Source organism: Lepisosteus oculatus, chromosome 2, assembly GCF_040954835.1.
Source record: "Lepisosteus oculatus isolate fLepOcu1 chromosome 2, fLepOcu1.hap2, whole genome shotgun sequence".
Classification (NCBI taxonomy): Eukaryota; Metazoa; Chordata; class Actinopteri; order Semionotiformes; family Lepisosteidae; genus Lepisosteus; species Lepisosteus oculatus.
The window spans coordinates 11,596,989-11,613,453 of NC_090697.1; the positions used below are offsets into that span (position 1 = coordinate 11,596,989).

A 16,465-nucleotide genomic window follows, 5' to 3' on the forward strand; every position below is an offset into this window, starting at 1 on the left:
CAGGCAGAGGGCTGTCTTTGTGTGGCGCTCCACAATATGTTGAAGTGGGTTAAGGGGGGGTTGGTGGATAACAATCACATAAGAATTGGTTCCTGACAGTGGCTTTCCACCCCTGAATGCCCCTTGGCACCTGTGTCACTGTGTTTTCCAACGCTGTTTGATGATAGAGTAATGACCAGGCGCTCAGCTTGGACAGGACAATATTTATTAACAAAACATAAAGGACCGATACGTAAGGTTTCACTACTGTTAACAGGTATTTACAGGTATTCTGCCTTCTACAAACCAAAGAAACTCCAGCATTCAGCCCCTAAAAGCTTACCAGTAAACCAGTTTATACAAGGCAAAGGGAAAAGCTGCCTCCGGTTAAAGAGACACAGATCCTGACCAGGACGTAATGTCCATCTCTTAACGTGCTCGCAAGTAACTGGGAGCCAATTTCCTCGTTCTAATCAAGGCATCGCTAACATAGAAGAGACCTTTTTAGCTTAATTCCACAGTAAATGGCATCTGAATTACCGAATCACTACAATGGAAACGGATGGCTTGTTGGTGCAGTGGTTACTATTGCTGCCTTGCGGCACTGGGACCCTGGGTACAGTTCCTGGGGTGCTGTCTGTATGGAGCTTGTATGTCCTCCCCATGTTTGTGTGGGCAACCTCCCACAGTCCAAGGATATACTGGCAGGTTAACTGGCTTCTGAGTAAATTGAGCCAGTTATTGATGAATAGTTTCATCATCAGGGGTAAGTGTGAGCTTGTCTGTGTGTGTCCTGTGATGAACTGGTGTCCAGTCTGGGAGTATTTTGCCCTTGTGCCCATTGCTGGCTCCCTCCTGCCCCTGTACTGGATAAAGAGGTAAGAAAATGGACAAGATAACAAAAGCTAATTAAATAATAAGTCGCAAGTCCAGGGCTCTTGCAGAGCTTAGCCCACCTGGACAGAACGTGCCTTTGAGTCTGATTCGAACAAGGACTCTCACAGCACAATGTTGTTACAATAAGAAGGATGGTTGATGATTTATTCCTGTTCTATTCCTCTATTCCTCTATTTATCAGTCATGGGGACCAGCATAATGGCCTCACCAAGTTACCAATAACATGCAGAAAGCTTTTCTTAAAGCAGGTGCACTGACCATTTTAATGTAAAGGTACATACATAGTTATAGTAGTTCAGGTAGGGAGCTGCGTCAGCATGCAAAGACTGCAAAGGAACAAGTAAAGGGTTTATTCCCTGCTGAAAAGAGCAGAAAATAAAAACCATTTGGCTGTGGAGCCTTCTTCGGTTGTGTGTGTGTTCATAGGTATGTACAACATGACATAGGTAAATGAATTAAGCTTACTGACATTTTGACTGACAGCAGGACTGATGACCAGAGATCTACTGTGAGAGTCTAGTGGAGTGTGGCTCCTCTTGGTAACAATACAAGCTGTACATCTGTGAGACTTGCTTTTTTACCAGGTACCAGGTTACAGATTCTGTGAATTCCTGTCTTAGGGCCTGAGCATGTCTTCTGCAAGGGATTTCCGTTTCAGAGAATAAAGGGAAGATTCTGCATTCGTTTCTGAACTATAATAAAATCCCTTTTTCTCACCTCGCTCCTGTGAGACAGGGAGTGAAGTGTGAACACCAAAAGGTTCATGAAATGATTCATGGTCACAGTTCAATGAGTGAAGCGCTTTCCTTTTGTTACAATGCAAAAGTGTAATGCCTTTTAAAAAAAAACAAAACAATAGAACATGTAAAACAGTTCCTATTCTTTTGATGAATCTTTGGATGTGATACACAATTAACATTTGCATTTCACAGTTTTGGCAGAAAGCAACCTTTTAGCATCATCTAAATCTGGAAAAAAAAGCCATTAATTCCTTGATATCCAGTGCCTCTGCTGTGTTGACAGCATTGGCATATTGGTGAACATGGACACATGCTGTAATATGTGGGCAGTGCAGTGGCTAAGGATCTGCGCCTGTGCAGACAAATTCCTAATACAAGAAATTGTATAGGGCTGATAAAGTGATCTTATCTTAATAGAGAGCTGAAAAACAGCTCTCCAAACTTTATCCACACTTGCTAGTATGGGTAGTATGTCCCGATGAATTACGGAATAAGGCCCCAGAGCTGAAACATTCTTTTTCTGTACCTGTCCAATTACAATTTGTAGATCACAGGTTGTGATAGCCAGTGGTCTGTCGTGCACGCTGGCCTGAAATAACGTGTAGAAGAAATCGAAAGGCGGGAATATCCCCGTTTGGCCACAAAGGTGCTGTCTATCACTGCTGAGGAGGCCAGGCGTGGTGATGAACTGAGCAGCGGAGCCATTTTTCACGTACAGTACCCTCCAGAAATACAGGGCCAACGACCTCAAAATGGTTATTTTTGCTGTATGTGCCAACAAATTGGATTTGAGATGAAAAGATGAATATGTATATGGGGCAAAACTACAGAATGTCTCTTTTTATATTATTTCTGGGTATTTATATGTTGTACCATTTTAGAATAATGGCACTTTTTGTGTTCAATCCCCCCGGTTTCAGGTGAGGGTGGCAGGACAGTTGGCTGCCAGGAGTTTCTTATTGGTCAGGTGTTTCCCGTTGCATTGACTGTGCAACAGGACAGAGCTGCGAGTGTGTAGTGTTGGATTTAGCCTTCGCTCGTCCCTTTGAAATCAGGAGTCAGGAGGCCAATGCCAACATGGAGACTAGAGAACTGTCTGTGGAAGGGAAGCAAACATTTTGGATGCTGAAGGAAAAGAAGAATTCAGTCAGAACCATAGCATTGAAACTACTGTAGGCATAACAATCAACGATTCGGAATATCCTGAAAAAGAAAGGACCCGCTGGTGTACTTCACAGTTGGCAATGACCAGGCTGGCCAAGGAATACAACTGCAGTTGATGATAAAATTAATCGCAGCTTTAAAGAAAAACAGAACAACCACCTCCCCAGTGCGAGGGTGAAGGTATCACAATCTATGGTTCACAGAAGACTTGGACTTGAGTTATGAAGGTCACACTGTCTCATGCAAACCTCTCTCGCCAACAACAATAGAAATACCAGTTTACAATTTACTCAAAAGCACAGAGATGAGCCAGTAGAGCTGTCATGGACAGATGAGACAAATCTACATTTCTGCCCCAGTGATGGCGAGGTGAAAGAGTGGAGAAAGGAACAAACTGCAGATGATCTAGAGCACCGCCTCATCCGTGTAGCGTGGCGCAGGCAGTGTCGTGGCTCAGACGGGCATGGCCGCCTCTAGAACTGGCTCACGCGTCTTTATCGATGATGTAACTCATGATCGTAGCGGCAGAATCACTTCAGAAGCGCACAGAAACATCTTGTCCGCCTTGTCTGCAAGAAAATACCAGAGTTCACCAAGGGAATGCAAGCGGTCGACTGGCCAAGTCAATCTCCTGATTTAAATCCCATTGAGCGCGCATCATTGGTGGTGGTGGAGGGGAGTCCCCATTACCTGTAAAGCGCTTTGAGTGGAGTGTCCAGAAAAGCGCTATATAAGTGTAAGCAATTATTATTATTATTATTATCCAGCTCCAGAGTGGGAGACTGAAATTAAACCCCCAAAATACAAACTACTATCCTCCGAAGGAATTAAAATCTGCTTTTTTTTCTGTTGGTCCTCCTTGAAGAGACACTTTTAAGCATGAAGAATGATAAAGGAATTAAAAGGCCATCACTTGTAAAGTGAACCGCCGCAGTGCAAACAATATGGCGACAAGTTGTGTGATAACTCAACGTGTGATGCAGGGAAAAGCAGTCAGAGATAGCATCCTACACGCAGCACATATTCCACCCCGGCACACTCCCACGGGCTGCGCTGGGGGTGTCGAGACATTTCGTTTCACGAGGATGACTCACTGACTGTAGCTGTCAGGCCTGCTTGCTGAGCTGTCAGGGATGAGGTGGGAGAGGAGAGGCGCAGACCTCACTACGCCTTTGAGATCGTGTGGTGGAGGGGGCAACGAGATTGATTCGGTTCACGTACCGTTACAAATACATCAGGGGTTCTGTCAAACGTAGAACAGCAGTGACCCCAAGAGCAAGCTTTAAATAGGGGTACTGCGCTTGGCTGAGGACAACAACAGAGTGAATACATTTATAGGATCCTGGTGGAGCTGTGCGGATCCCCGTAGGAGTGAAATGAATATGTTTGGGTGGACGTCTGTAATGCCAGGTCATAGTTTCTTGTACTGTTTGCACAGAATGCTTTGTAAGTTTCTTCGTGCTGCATAATCAGACGATATAGTATTATCACACCGTAACAACCCAGCCGTAGGGACGGGGCTGTCGAAACCCCAACCCCCCCCTCCCCTAACAAGAGGTGAGCCAGGGAGCAGCTGCAGGCGTGAAGGCAGGGTGGAGGGAGTGAGACGACAATGAAACACGCAAGCAGGTCGGCGTGGAGCGCGATATTCGTACGTAAGACCGTGGAAGCGGGCAAGATGAGGGCCTGACCTCCTCCCGCACTTCTGCTTAAAAAAACATTTGAAAAAAAAAACATTGGGGTTTGTGATGTTTGCTGTCAATTCGCAAGGACCCCAAATCTGTCACTCCCTCCTAATCCACCCCCCCCGCCTTTTGAGTTGCGTCGAACACTGGAATAAAACATGAAACGGTCTGTCGAGCAGGAGGACACACACCCCAAGGACTAACGTGAATGAAAAATTGACATTAATACTTCACAGTCCGTGTGTCCCATACTACTAATCTGTACTACTATATCAGTCCGAAGGTATGATTATATGAGGAAACTGCTGTTTTCTAGGCAAGTAGGGATGCTGTTTAATGCAGTACGAGGTCACTGCAGAGGGCAGTGGAGATGTCCCGCGCCGACAGGCTGAAGGAACTGAGCATTTCTAGCATTCGACAGAGAAAACGACGACGGGACCTGACTCAAGTAGTCAAACTCACAATGACAACCCAACAGACTAACACCTGCCAAATGACCAGATGGGCCAAATGGTGTCCTTTTATTTCTAAGTGTTCTTGTGACTCTTGCAAATATCTTTAGTGCTTTCTAAGACACAAGATGGTGTGCCTTGCAACCAGCGGGGCTAAATTCTGGAAATGTTCCACTCAGTCAGATCACTTTAATGGCCATATACAATTTCTTGCATTAGGAATTTGTCTTTTCGCAGACCCCAGCTTGCTCTCCTTGAGACACACAGACACACAGGCGTGGAGAGAAGCTTGGGGTCAGAGCACTGGGTCAGCCATTGTACAGCGCCCCTGGAGCAGTTGGGGTTAAGGGCCTTGCTCAAGGGCCCAACGGAGTAGGATTCCTCTGCCACCTGTGGGATTTGAACTGGCAACCTTCCAGCCACAGGCGCAGATCCTTAGCCCGTTAGCATATGTTTTTCCCAAACAATCGCTACTGTACTGAAAACTAAGATTTTTTTCTATCGCAATTTATACTTGTCATACTGTAGATATAAATATCACACCCAACATTTCTGAAAATGATGAAATTATATTTAATTTGATAACTTAAAATTCCACAAGTGCAGTTATTAAACCGTGTCCGATTGCTGTTAATATTTTGTGTGCGCAAATCTAAGTGACCAAATTCAGAACGTACTGTAACTGTAATAGAGAATCCCATTCAACGCAACTGTCCTTTTTCGTATCCCACAAAAGAACCTGAAATAAATAGACTCAAACTTTGAATTTAATTCACAGATGTGAAGTTTATTTATACGCACTACTCACCATATCCTCATTTCAATAAATACAATCAGTTGTTATTCACAAAGTATTTGTGGGGGAAAAAAAACAGAGAAATTAAAAAATCCATAGAATGTAAAATGCTTGGAAACCTTGGGATTACTCACATTTAATCTTTCTGCTTCATCCTAGTCTTTAAAAAAACAACTGTTCCTGATGATACGGTTCTCCCTGCTTGTACATGAGGGAAGACACAGTGTTCAGCTGGAAGGTTGTGACTTCTGGTTTTTAGCTTGACAGAAATAAGTCTTTCAGAATGATATTTCATACTCGTGTCCAAAACACAATGTGTCCTACTGTGTGAGCTGCTCTGTGTTCGTAAAAGTCACTTGGTTTATCAGTGACTTTGCTAAAAGGCACTAAGCCCTCTGGCTGTTTCAGAAAGTCTTTCTCCACGGCACAGAAGGACATGAAGGACAAGAGAACTGGGTCCCCAGATGTCGTCAGGCCAGCAGCTCACAGGCGGAAAGAGGGAAAAAGGATGCTACAGTCACAAAGATCATGTCATTTCACTTCGACTTGAAGAGAGACTCCCAGCTGAAGGGATTTTCATTTTCCTGGCCGCCGTCGTTTCTTGAGATAGCTGGGAAGATCGACTGCATCTTTTCCCGAAACTCTTTCAACTGTCAGAGAAAAGCATTTCAGGTTTGTAAGTGCACAGACAATACAGACATTTTTTGCAGTAGAAGTTCAAGAGGCGTGCTATAAAACCTCTTTATCAATTTCAGCTTTAAAACAAGGATAAATACTGCCAGTGTTTCAGAGCAGTAGTTCTTCCTCACGGCATGATGGGAGAGCACATGTGGTCCTAAATGATGGCAATATTCTTTTTTTAAAAATAGTTAGCACATTGCAGCGAAACACTAGCTGCCATGAAGGAATGGACCTTTTCTTCTGAATCTGTGCCTGCAGACGCTGTTATAGGAGCAAACGTTTTCTTCTTTGAAAGAAGCAGCAAAATGCAATTAAGAAGAGTTTAACGTGCAGTTACAGAGGATGGATAAAATCATGGGAATGAAAAGGCCACATTATACAATTAACAGATACATGGAAACACATCTAGATTCTCACCAGAAATGCAAGTATAGCAGTTCTAACACTTGAAACATGTAAAGAAAGTTACAAATGAGAGACGTTTGAACATCATGACTAAGAACCTGTCTTTGGTTTTCTATACCAAATGCTTGTAAAGGCCTTGTGTTATCATTGATTTTGCTGCTGACTTGATCAATAATTCTGAATCTTTAAATCAATCAATAATCTTCTCTGATCCAGGCTAAAGGGGAATTTAGTTGCCTTGTTTGCATTCCCTCTAGAAAAGCAATATCTTTCTTGTTCTTTTAGGGAGTGGTGACCAGCAATGAGTACAGTCTTCACAGTGAGACCAAGTACCACATTATGTGATTTTAATTTTACTTCTCTTAACTTGAATCCTACACTTATATATATACAAACATATTATTAGACATTATATTGATCCTCCGTTCTGTGCTACATAAGGAAAGTGATGATTCAACATAAAACCACTTATCGTTCAGATGAGGAAAGCGATTAGTCAACATAAACCCTGTTACCTTACTCATAATGTGCTTCTAGTTCAATACCACCAATATTTTACATCCTGAAACCCGCGGTTTTGCTGCTTGCACACAGCCCTGGTCAACCATCACTAGGAGTGAGATTCCCCTGTAAAACCTTAACATAGATAAATGTAAATTTAATTTGCCAGAAGTCTGCCCGGATCTGAATTTCTTCTGTTCCTTCTAGTATTACTCATAGTGTACTTCTTGTATTAGGTGAGAATGAGCCCACTGCCTGTACCATGTATTGATAAAAATAATCAGTACTCATAGGTACAAATCAATAGTCCCAGTACTGATCCCTGTGGTACCCCACTAATTAGCTCAGTCCAGCCAAGGTAACACCTGTACGGAATCGTTAGAGCTTTTACATATTAAAACACATTCTGAAAGCTCATATAAAATCACTTATAAAAAAATTCATTACCACAGACAGGTAGTTCAGAGAATTAAAACAATGTCTAAACCAGGACTGCTCAAATTGTGACCCTTTCCATCCCAGTTGATTGCTAAGTTTGAACACAGCCTGTCTCCTTACATACTGATCGTGAAAATGACAACTCGCACAGTGGTGCTGCTTGCTGTGCCCGGTTTCCGCTACAGATTGAAGAGGCCACAACTGAAGCAGCACTTAATACTCTGAAATACAGGGGTTCAATTACAAATACTGAGAACACCCCCAACAGAGCATGACATACACATGTCAAAATAAAGAAGCTCCATGTTGCAGTCAGGCAATCCTGTGCTGTTTTGGCTCTCCTTATTTCTCTTGTGATGAACAGAGGACATAAACCTTCAGGTTAATATCAGCTAAGCATTCATTTTTGATGAATGCTTAGTCTCTCTCACACCTGAAGAAGGCTCCACGGCCAAAACGTTGTGTTTTCTCTCTTCTTTTTTTCAGCATGGAATAAACCTATTACTTGTTCATTTTTGATGCCAGATGCGCATGTTTTGACATCTATCATCTGAATTGACACATTCTAATGGGTTTATGAAAAACCCTTCATATTGGCATTAGCATATTTTAATTTAAAAAAAGATCCACAAAACGTACATTGGAGAAATTCGCTTTTTTGGTAACCATTTCCTTTCTCGGTAACCATTTCCTTTCTCAAGTGGAATTTACAGAAACCTACATACAGTATGTACACCATTGACTACTCTCACGCATTAATGACTCACTTTGGCTTTTAGTGAGCGAGGTTATTTTGAGCGCTGTAAGTGGTGAAGTGGATTCTTTCGCTGGTGGGAGTGAGTCAGGCTCCAGCTGGCTGGGGGACTGGAGAGTGGAGGAGTGTGGTGAGAGGCAGGAAAGTCAAACACCTTCTAGGAGACAGGAGCCATCACTGCACACGGCCCTGCTCAGCTGTCACTAGGAGGGAGACTCCCACCACTGCACACAGGCTTCCCCAGCCATTACTGGAAACCAGTCTACACTACTGTAGAGATGCTTGTTCGGTTATCACTGGAAACCAGTCTACACTACTGTAGAGATGCTTGTTCGGTTATCACTGGAAACCAGTCTCTATAACTGGAAAGAGTTTCAGTTATCACTGGAAACCAGTCTCCATTACTGTAGAGATGCTTGTTCAGTTATCACTGGAAACCAGTCTCCATTACTGGAAAGAGGCCTGCTCAGCTATCACTGGAAACCAGTCTACACTACTGTAGAGATGCTTGTTCAGTTATCACTGGAAACCAGTCTCCACTGCTGGAAATATACCTGCTTAGTTATCACTGGAAACCAGTCCCCATTACTGTAGATATGCTTGTTCAGTTATTACTGAAAACCAGACTCCATAAATGTAAAAAGGAAACCAGTAAGCACAAAACCTCCCCAGAGTACTTCAATTATACAGTCAATGTTTATCAGTTATCACTGTTTCTCATCCTACACTGTGCTCCTCACAGTCCAACTGTGCTGAACCTAAGCCACTTAACAACCCTGGTCTTCTTATTATTCCCTCCCAGAACAGTGTTCTTCAGACGATTTGGAGAACAAAAAAGTTCCCAAAAGCTTTCATATTTTGAAGTAACAATACCATTTTATTTCTGTACTGTTACAAAACTGAAATTGAATTTCCAACTTTTTAACAGCCGAACCAGATTTTGTGAGACATTCGTCGTTCAAATACGAGGGGTTACGTAAATAAGAGATCCAAGCCAGCGCATAACTTCAGGACTTGGTTTGGGAAACATCGAAGTCACCCCAGGAAAATCGCTTCTGACAAGGTGTCTCGGAGCCGACTGCGGGGAGGTACAAGAGCCAGGGGCGCAGCTCAGTCTCGCAAGGGCCTTGCTGCCCGCAAGCAAGCTTGCCGACCAGAGCTCCATTCCTCACATTCCCTGACGTGCAGCTTGACAAGGCTTTTTCAAAGGCTATTTGTTGTCTCGGCAGTTTATGCTGCATGTGACAAATACCGATGAGCAGAAATAACTGGAAGAGGTCCGACATCGGAAAGAAAAAAAAAAGAATTCCCTCCCAGAAACATGAACGGTACAGTGTCAACCTTTCACTTTAGCCTTAGGATGAGAGGCTGTGAAGAAAGCTTGTCTGGAAGACACAGCCCCCAGATAATCAGCACAAACAATGGAGTACTTTGTGTAATTTAACATTAAACAACTGAATCAAGATCTTTCTTTTGCCAACTTTGAGAGTAATACTCCACTATAATATGATGTCTATCTCACATCTGTGGCCGTCCCATATCTAACCAGGTAACCAGAAAGGTACTGTTATTGATGTTCTTTTTCCCTGACAAGAGATTATTAATCTTTTATTTTTAAAATTATTTTTTATATATATATTATTATAAAGAGAAAGTAGAATATCGCCATTAATATATAGTGAAATTCCAAAGTTGGACAACCCGTGCAAACAGACGCGAAGGATCAGAAAAGGCAATAGAACAGTAAAAAGGGAATAATATTCCCTTTGCCCGTCTTGTCGGCAGCCCCTCTTCACCAGCTACCTTTGTCTGCTCGTAGGGTGTTTAAGACCCTGGATTTCCAACACCCAATACCCCAGGCTGGCCTGTCTGCTCCTCTTCGGCTGGACTCCTGGTAGCTTGGTTTCTCCTTGCCACCCCTGTGGGCGAACCCCCTCCCTGGTACCCGAGGAACAGGGAGCTCCCTGCCGGACGTCCTGCCCCCACCCCCAGCTCCTCCACCCACCCTGCTCGGGCTCCACCGAGAGGCTGTACAACTTCTCATTATTTTCGTTTAGTTACTGTAACTCAGGAGCCTTTTATTTCAGTTCTTGAAGCTCATCATGGGAGTGACATTTTATGAACAGCTGCCTTTCCTTTTATATGTGTTGATACTTGATATACACTGTTTTGTACTTGATATATTGGATAAAGGGCATCGTCTTAAAGGGGATCTGCAGGGCTATTTTCGTATTTTGGGGCTAGAAAGAATCAGCATTGATGAGTGCGTTTCAAACCGCGAGTAAAATGTACACAGTAGCTGGTAAAACCTCCAATTCGCATCACGATTCTGATTACATTTCCAGGTATGCGCAGCAGCATGTTCTACGATTCAGAATGAGGCAATAAAACGCCTGGGGAGCTAGAGCGGCCCTACGGCATTGTAAACTAGCAGGGCTGCGGATACAACTCTTTTAATCCGGTAGAAATAATGCTTTCGACTTCGAGAGGGTTTTACCGATAAATGGACCTTACTTGTTCACTCCGCCTGCAGGTCGTGTTGGAGCCTTTCTGCAGTGAAACGTCTACTGCACAACCCATCTTTATTTGCTCGCACATCGCATTACTTCGGCCGTTACAGTGACTAGTGAGCAGGAACGGCTGCTTCACGTCAGTTGGTGGGGAACTTGAATGCGAGTTTGCAACAACATGGCAACGTACAGTACCTTCACAAAGTCCAGGGTTTTGTGCTTCATTTGGATTTTGTCATTTCTTTCCATCGTGTCAATGAATTTATTAAGAACTGGTCTGAGAAACTGGGACTGCGGTTAACTCCCTTTTAATAATATTCAGTCTTTTTCCCTTTCATTTCAGATTCGCTGCCTCCCCATACAAGATAACCATCTCATTTTTTATAACATACAGTGCAACAGATCTAACCTGGAACACTGTCCAGGGTCATGGTGCTTTAAGAATGAGCCCTCCCAGCGGATATTAATACCTCTCACCTCTCTCCGATGCTAGAAAGCAGAACCAATCAAACAGACTTCTAATTTACACTAACCTACACACAATCCAAGTTAACAGCCAGAGGTAGCTAGGTGTTAGGGCTCATCAGCATTCCACAGATAAGAGAACAGTGAAAAAGGCATGCTTTCTCAGACAGTTGAAAAACTTTGGTCTATCCTCAACTGTCCTTAGCACATTTTACAGGTGCACTATTGAGAGTGTGCTCAGGTGTGGGGTTACAGTGTGGTTTGGCAGCAGCTTGTTGTCTGACCGGAAAGCGTTACAGGGGGTGATCAGGTCAGCCCCGTCCATCACTGGAGTACAGCTCCCCTCTACTGTGGACATTTCTACATCTCGCTTTCTCAGGAAGGCTGGACGTGTCGCTAAGGACACCAGTCATCCTGGTTTTTCACTTTTCTCCCCCCTTCCCTCTGGTAAGTGGTATAGGAGCATAAAGGCACGAACCTCCAGATTCAGAGATCCAGATTCTTCCCACAAGCTGTCAAATTGAGGTTTTTTTTTTTAACCTGTTTGTTATTTTACTTGCTGCTGTTGATGCTGCTGCTGTTCTGTGTTTTTTTTGGCGATTCCTTTAATGTCTTTGTATGGGAGCTTGCATGCAAAGAAGCATTTCACTGCACTCGGGCATTCTGTGTGACAACTAAACTGGACTGAACTGCAGAACCGTGTCTCAGGAGAAACAAGGCCACAGAAGCCTCAATGCGCCGACGGGCTCGCGTGCGAACACTCACGCTGTGGACCCCCAGCGCTTTCCAGGCAGCGCAGCTGATGAGGCCGACCCCGCCGCAGGCCCACAGGGAGCCCCAGCCCAGAGCCCGCAGGGCCAGGGAGGCCCCGCTCTCCGGCACCGCCGCCGTGGCCGTCACCCCCTGCAACAGAGAGAGGACGACACAGCACAGGGTCAGCCCAGCTCCCGGCACTTCCTGCTTCCCACTGCCAGGCAGCTCGGAGCGGAGAAACAGGCCCGGCCGAGCTTGCACCCGACTCGCAGGCGGAATAAGGCCCCCCCCCCCCCCCGAGAATCAAGCACGCTGGAAAGGTCTGCGGGGCGTGTTGGCCACAACACGGGGAGGCTGGGACCCCCATGCAGAGTGAGGGGGGACCATATGGAGGAGGGATGCAAAAAGATACAGTATATGCGACGCAGAGAAGGGGATCACTTAGGTATTTATAGCATCTTAGGTAAGAAATGATGTCAAGGTGTGATTGCAAACTACTGACAGCTGAGGCTGATTGAGCCTGGCTGTTCATCCCTCCCGAGCCTTCACTATAAACTCCATTTAGCACCGGAACATGAAAAACTTTAACAGGATGTTTCCACATAAAAAATGCTGTTCTACAGGAGACTGTCTCATGTCAGGCATTCTTCCAATGACAGCGGATATTGTTTGGAGATTTGGGAGTCTTACTGCAGATGGGAGTTGTGATACTTCAGCCATGTCTGGTTTGTGTCCCATTATGTCTCAAGTCAAAGCCTTCAATTCACACATCCATCCATTCTCTCTCTGCCTCGGCCTAGTCGGGAATGGTGAACTGCGCTGAAATGGTTCAAATTGATTTATGTGTTGTTTTTCTGCTCTCAAATTGTTCCCATCCTAAAGCACAGTACAGTCTTACAGCGATTCCGGCCCACGATGCATAGTAAATCCTGGATAAAGGGCGAGAGTGGGGCAGCACAGAAGATACTCTTGTTTTGCATTCTCCTTGGATGAAAGCACATTTCACAGTGTAAGCGGAGCTGGAAAAGAGAGGGAGGTACAGTAGATACATTTCGTGAGCTTAAGATGATCTTGTACTTTTGATGTGACGGGGTAACGAAAAACTTATCTCCTTGATTTTATTTTATTGAGCCATTTTTGTGTATTTTTAATCTTGTTCTCAACACCTGGAAGTCCTCCTAAATAAAGCTGTTCTTCCCAGCCTACTCCACTGTAATTGATGATAAAATATATTACAGTCACATGCCCCTCTCAGAGAACGAAACCCTATTGGCTCTGCAGTGTTCTCTTTTTTTCCCACGAGCCTTGATCATATGATTTCTGAAAGGCTGTCCAGCCTGACCGAAGTGTGAGATGATACAACACAGGACATCCTTAAGGGCTCCAGGACAGGAAATTAGTTCCAGGACAGAGACAGGACCTCACTGTCTGAAACACAGCTTCTCGTGTGCTTTATGTTGTTATCAAGCGAAAGAAAATTGAACATAAAACCACATACTTCTCTGTTGAAAATCCAATTTTACCACATTAAAAGCATATTTTCCCCAAACTGATGTTTACAATGATGGAACTTCAGCTTAAAAATAGTTTTCGGAAAACAAAGAGTACACTGTGTGGTCTGCGCCTTAAAAATGAAATCAACTTTGCAAGATCCTTTCTTCAAATCACAGTTTCTCAATATATGCAAGAATAAATCTGCCATTTCACAGCTCTCATTTCAGAAGAAATGTGTGGATTAAAGCTTTGAAATAGACAAAGAAGGCATAGGCAGTCTATTTAAAGTCCTGAACAACATCTTTTTAATTTTTTTCTTGCTCATCAAAATTAATCTGCTTGCGCATAAACTCAAAATATACTACCAACCATTTGAATTTTTCACCGTAATAATAAATATAACATTGAAGTAAAATGCATTCTAATGTTTGTTAATCAATATATTAGCCACAGCCTTGTGTTTAAATAAAAAAAATAGTTGAACAAAAAAAAACATTATTCTTTGGTAAGTCAGTCACTGACTGTAAAAAAAAAGGCTGTGTTCAGATCCTTTCCAAATGCATCCAATCAGGTAATGTCTTCACTGGGCTCATATCAAGGAACAGAATTGCTCAATTCGAACAGAAGGAGGTGTGCGCCGAAGTATTTATTCACTCAGATCTATATGTTATCAACACAGGCGTCAGCTAATAAGGAAGGCAGCATGGATCTGTGATTAGAACTCTAGACTTCAGACCAGAGGGTCATGGGTTTAGCTCCTAGGTGCTTTTGTAAACATAACAAAGGATTAAGTTTAATCATCTAATAAAATTACTCAGGGTGGCTACGTCGGGCAAGTTGGCTGGAACCTGTGCTTCATAGTCCTGTAGAAATCTCCATCTGGTACTAAGGCAGCACCTCTCTTTGTTCATTCAAACTCTAACAAATACAAAAAAAGGTATTTACTGATGTACACAACTTTCTTTTTTTCGCAGCGAGTGGATTTTTTAGTTCTCAACACAAAATGCCACATACAGTAACAGAAAAACACCACCTTGTCTCTGTTCATTTTTTCAGACAAATTACATTTCTATAATGCGGGAGAAACCCGAAACGTGCGGTTGCGGATTAGTTTCTGTAGGTTACATTAGTGTGTGCTGAATTTAACCAGGTAAACGATTTTTTTAATATATATTTGAAATAAACATGATTTCCCCGTGAAGACTGGCAATCGAGGACTTTGCTTGTCGCTCCGGTACGTACTTTACTGAACCACTCCGGGCTCCTCTTCCTCGCCACGGCCAGCGTCGTCCCGAACCCCGCCAGCACTCCGGCCGAAGCCACGGCGCCAAGGAAAAGGCCACCTACAGTAACAACCCAGGGGACGTCATGAATGGAATGGATACTTCATTCCAAGACTAACAGCCAAACCAAAAATTCATTTTACAGGAGAGTTTCAATCTCAAATCAGCAAATGACATCAGGAATGAAAATAAAATTTGTCCAAACCCAACGTTTAGAGATTTGGGAGTCTTACTGCAGATGGGAGTTGTGATAATTCAACAAAGTCTGGTTTGTGTCCCATTATGTCCCAAGTCAAAGCCTTCAATTCACACATCCATCCATTCTCTCTCTGTTCAGCCTAGTCAGGGGAATGGTGAACTGCGCTGAAATGGTTCAAATTGATTTATGCGTTGTTTTTCTGCTCTTTCTGCCACCTAACAACAACACAGGGGACTTCATGAATGGAATGAATACTGTACTTCATTCCAAGACTAACAACAAAACCAACAATTCATTTTACAAGAGAATTTCAATCTAAAATCAGCAACTAAGATGCAATGACATCAGGAAAGAAAATAACATAAGACCTGCGTTTCCCAGGATCGAAAGCAACAAACCCAGCTTGGCAGTCCTCTCTGTCCAGTGCAGAACTTGTAAAATCCTAAATCACTGAGAAAGTCCATTCAGGATGACAACTTTCTACACCTTGCTGTGTCTTGCAATGTCAACGTACTGAGAAGCCACGCGTAGTTCCGAGTACGACTAGCTCAAAATAAAAAGGGAGTAACCGCCTACTTAGAAGAAGGAGTATACACATATAAATCCCAACCTTTTAATAACATAAGCTTGTTTTCTTCACTTTCGCCTGACGCTGCAGTACATTCAGCACTGACTTTGCTAAATCCTTCTTCTTGCGGGGCTGTCATGCCGGCAGTAGCGTTGTTCCTACACAGAAAGTCTTCCGACGACAACAACAGGTACTAAGAAACATTCCTAGGGACAACTCACGTCGTATTTAAAAGACGATTGTTTTCTTACTTACTGTGAATTTGACCTTTAATTGCCATTTGAGGCTCTGTGCCTTGATTTCGATCCTTTGGGAGATTTTAAAACTATTCCTTTTCTTTGAAAATATGTTCACGCAATTATGCGCAAAATGGACTTCATATTCTACTCGGGCAATATATAAAAGCAAACATTATAAAAGGAAGTTAGAGGAGATGGGTATGTTTTTTTTTGGCTTAATCGTTGCATATTAGGTATGTAACGATATATAAATACAACTCTAATAATAATAAACTTTATTTTATATAGCGCCTTTAAACGTGGCGTCTCAAAGCACTTTACAGAATGACAACAACAAAAAATAAAAAGAATACACAAGATATAACACAGTTACAATATATACAGGAGACCTTGGATGGTGGTACTAAGAAAAGCAGGGGGCTGAAGAAAGGAACCAGTTAAGTAAAGGCTTTTCTAAAGAAG

The 16,465-nt window shown here is 43.2% G+C and overlaps 1 protein-coding gene across 1 annotated transcript; it reads right to left on the reverse strand.

The window, feature by feature from the left end:
- Nucleotides 1-5,683: 5,683 nt before the first annotated feature.
- On the reverse strand, nt 5,684-15,941 carry tmem242 (transmembrane protein 242). The gene is made up of 4 exons (XM_069197142.1): nt 15,807-15,941; nt 14,957-15,057; nt 12,233-12,370; nt 5,684-6,363 (listed from the first exon to the last, which is right to left on the reverse strand). Exons 1-4 carry the CDS (start codon nt 15,901-15,903, stop codon nt 6,250-6,252), a joined length of 450 nt encoding a protein of 149 aa, XP_069053243.1. The 5' UTR covers nt 15,904-15,941; the 3' UTR covers nt 5,684-6,249.
- Between the last annotated feature and the right edge of the window lie 524 nt (nt 15,942-16,465).